This window comes from Sesamum indicum, linkage group LG9 (assembly GCF_000512975.1).
Source record: "Sesamum indicum cultivar Zhongzhi No. 13 linkage group LG9, S_indicum_v1.0, whole genome shotgun sequence".
Taxonomy (NCBI): Eukaryota; Viridiplantae; Streptophyta; class Magnoliopsida; order Lamiales; family Pedaliaceae; genus Sesamum; species Sesamum indicum.
The window spans coordinates 4,748,516-4,752,359 of NC_026153.1; the positions used below are offsets into that span (position 1 = coordinate 4,748,516).

Sequence of the window (3,844 nt, forward strand, 5' to 3'; positions counted from 1 at the left end):
CACTACCACTCCCCCCCCCCCCCCCAGGACACTAACTAAAAGGGATAAGCTCTTGAAAAGGCAGGGCGAGATTGTAGATGGGTATGGCAACAAGATTCCAGACAGACAACCATGCGATCCAGTGCCAAGAAGTCAGTAATTCTAGTTGCAGAACAGAACTCTTAGGAGTAGAAGATGAAGAGCTTAGCTGGAGTTGATCAGCTATGAAAACATTTTACTTTCTGAATAACCGGAATTTATCCTTGCCACTAAATTTCTGCATTCCTTGATTCTTGTGGAGCAAATTCCTCGTGTATAGAAAATATTGATCCGTTCTACTGTACTATGAGAAAAATTCACTCTACTGTCAGACCTGCTGTGGTGGAGTTGACTTCTCTATGTTCTACGTATCAAACACAGTGTTCCAATTGAGGCTTACAATTCATGTCTAATGTCCCAATTCAGTTCTCTAATAACGCAGACCTCTTAGCTATTTAGTCCAAATAAAATAGTTCGTCAAAAGAGTTGCCCAACTAATCAGCATTTATATCTGGTTCATCCTTGCGGCCTTGATATATAGACCTTATAGTTTCTCTAGGCAGCTGATCCAGGAATTTAGAGGCTTCACATTCAAATTCAACAACGGCGTTGGGTCTTATTTTTCTATTTTTGCATAAACATGAGCAATTCTGTAAGGAATAACATAAAGGGAAAATTTAAGAGCAGTGGTAAAAATCATCTTAGAATTTCTATGCACACAGGAAACAAGGTCAGTACACTTAGGAGACATCTATTTGTTTGGCCTATGAGGCTGTTCTCCATACATGTTTGAGAATTCTTGAGCTTTGCCACTATCAAACACTTACCTAGCAATCCTGTCTAGTTATGAGCTTTGGAATTTCAACCTTAAATCACTTGATGAGAATTGCCTTAGTCGTAAATGCCACAGGGGTCACCGCATGGGTTTGCTTCAACTATTTTTCTTTGCGTATTAGAAGAGTATGAAAGCCTTCAACTCAAGTGGTTATAGGATCAACTGATGTTGTTTAACTCAAAGGTTGAAATCAAACTGAAATTTCTGGTTTGAAGTTTGAACTACCTTTAGCCTGCTGAGTGCTGATGCTGCAGTTTTGATATCTATCAACAGAAAATCTCCGTAGTCCACAATAAGCCCACTCCATAATCTTGCCTAAGAATTTTAGTATTACTAGAGAACACCAAATAATCCTCCGTTGACATAAACTACCAAAGACATAAGAAAATTCACCATTTGACCAGCTGCTATGATCTGCTAATTACTGAAAGATCCTGTTTAAGAAGATCATGTGGCCAAGAGATGTACACTGTTGGACTGAGAAAAAATTCTATCGTGATATGTGTCGAAGATAAAATTACCTAACAGAGGTATAAACCTTTTTATTTGTCCTATGTCAAATTAATACTTGAATTGGTGGACCAGGAAATCTAACCTTTGTCTACCACAGCATTGAGGTAGGATATGGACTTGCAGTGTTGAAGACTGAGCCCCATCCCGATAGGTTAATCTACCACCTGCAGTATGATATCCTAGTAGTATCCCCTCCCCATCATTTAATAAGTGAAAATAATTATTAAAAGAAAAAAAACATCCCACAATGGTATCCACTGGTAAATATGCATGATCATATTTTATGGATTGTTACAGTTAACAGGCAACCATTGTTACACGAAGCAGTTTATCATACCAACTCCGGCATATTGGTCATGGAATCATAACAAAAATTGATCCAAAATTTCTGCACACATTTATTGTGTCAGGGAAAATCTGATGGAAGCCTCAACATTTAATGGATGCCCCTCCTTTAGCAAGGTCCTCAAGTGCCTTAGATATCTGATCTTCATTTAAGCCTTCCAGGCGTATTCCCCTCTCGACACCCATGTCTACAACAAACCAGGATATATATTACTTAAAGCGATCGTAACTACAAACATAAGTTTGACATATATTATTTGCAAAAGGCACAATAACTGGACAACCCGAAACTGCTGAATACACTTTTTCAGCGTATTTCAAATAACACGCATAAGAAATTCCTTTGGACCTATGACCCTCAAAGGGTAATCACATACTGAATTATAGATGATCCGAAAAAAGTTTCTATTTACAAGATTTTCATGCATTGCATGTGTACTCTGAAAGCAATAACGAAACCAGTTTCCTTGCTGTCTGCCTACCAGCATCCAGCTCCAGTGTACATTATCAATAGTGCACATTTACAATATTTCAATACTTATTAAATGCCACCACCACCCCCCTCCCCCCCTAAAATCCATTTCGCCATCATGCTCACTATACTATCATTTTTCTCTTAATACAAAGTAAATTAATAAAAGTGGGGCTTCACTAATGATATTGTCAAGTATCAACAATAATCTGATTCTGAGACCGAAAGCCTGTATCAACTCTTCATACATCCAGACGACATCATACCCCGAATTAGATCTTCTTCTCAAATTTTAAACTTTTTTACCACATGAACAACTCTCGAATAAAAATGAACATATAACTCCAAAATGTAGGCTCCAGACTACAAAATTTAGAAAAGAATCATATTACAGCAATGCTCTAGCATGCTCTTGTTTCGAATTATAAAAGTAAGATTAGAAAGCTTTCTAAAACTTAGAAGCTGAACTGACATTCTGATAACAAAGAAATATGCTAACTGGAAACCAACAAAATTAGAAAGAATAAAAATTACCATATCTAGCCCAAAGCTGAGGCTCAATGCCATTGGCCTCACGGATCAAAATCGGGAGCCTAGGGTTTTTGGTCTTCAGATCCTTATAGTTATTCTCGATGAAAGCTCTATCAAAACAATAAGAACCATAATCAACAAGATGATGATTGCAAAATACCAAATGAAATTGGGCAAAATCAGAAAATGAATACGAATCAGGCAAAACCTAGTCGAGGAACTGGATGGTGAATTAGGAGAAAATAGGATGCGAAGTTCCTTCAAATTTCGATAAAGTTGTCCCCTCCACGCCATAGCTGAACTTCTCTGTTTTCCTTTTCCATTCTTCAATTTTTTTCCTTTTCCATAAATAGGGAATGGGGTAACCTTCAAATTTTTTATTTTAGGTATATGATTTATTGCACGGTAAATTACGTCAACACCTATTGAATTTGATATATTAAAGTTACTTCCCTTGAGGTTCGTCTCGTCTTATATTTAACTTCATCAGTAGTGTTTTGGTGAATTTATCATAGATTATTTTTAAAATACTCCTAATAAAAAGTTTGATTATGATTTGACCAACTTTTGAAACGAAAATGCTCTTTGAACTAAATTCTAATATTGTAACTATTACGAGGGTTAAATGTTACGGTCTCACATACTTTGTACTTAAATATAATATTTTATTTTAATTTTTTGGCTAAACTAATTATTTTTTCCATTAAATATTGCAAGAATTATCTTATATATTAAGGTGAATTGCAGCCACACTCCCTAAAACTTAGTATGATTACAAATACATCCTAATATTAACAAAAAAATAGAAAAAAATAACTACATTTAGTTCAGATTGATTTATTGGTGATTTATTGCAAGTTAACTAAATTTTCTTATAGTCAAATTCCTTGATACATTTTTACACATTAATGCAAACGAAAATGTATATCTTTACCGTTATAAGAGTAGTTTAGTTGTATAAATTATTTAATTTGTAATAAGTTAGTAATAAAGCAATCGAAGATAAATATCAATTTTTATTTGTTAATATCAACAAATAGAGTGCATATTGACCAACATAGAAATTTATTTATTAGACGGAAGCAAACCTCAGAGGTGCTAGATGTAATTTTTCAAACCAAAAGAAGTTT

The 3,844-nt window shown here is 35.0% G+C and overlaps 1 protein-coding gene across 1 annotated transcript; it reads right to left on the reverse strand.

Annotated features, from left to right (window-relative positions):
- Positions 1,607 to 3,083, reverse strand: LOC105170643 (NADH dehydrogenase [ubiquinone] 1 alpha subcomplex subunit 2). The gene is made up of 3 exons (XM_011091496.2): positions 2,923 to 3,083; positions 2,718 to 2,824; positions 1,607 to 1,899 (listed from the first exon to the last, which is right to left on the reverse strand). The coding sequence occupies exons 1-3, from the start codon at positions 3,006 to 3,008 to the stop codon at positions 1,796 to 1,798; spliced, it is 297 nt and encodes a 98-aa protein (XP_011089798.1). The 5' UTR covers positions 3,009 to 3,083; the 3' UTR covers positions 1,607 to 1,795.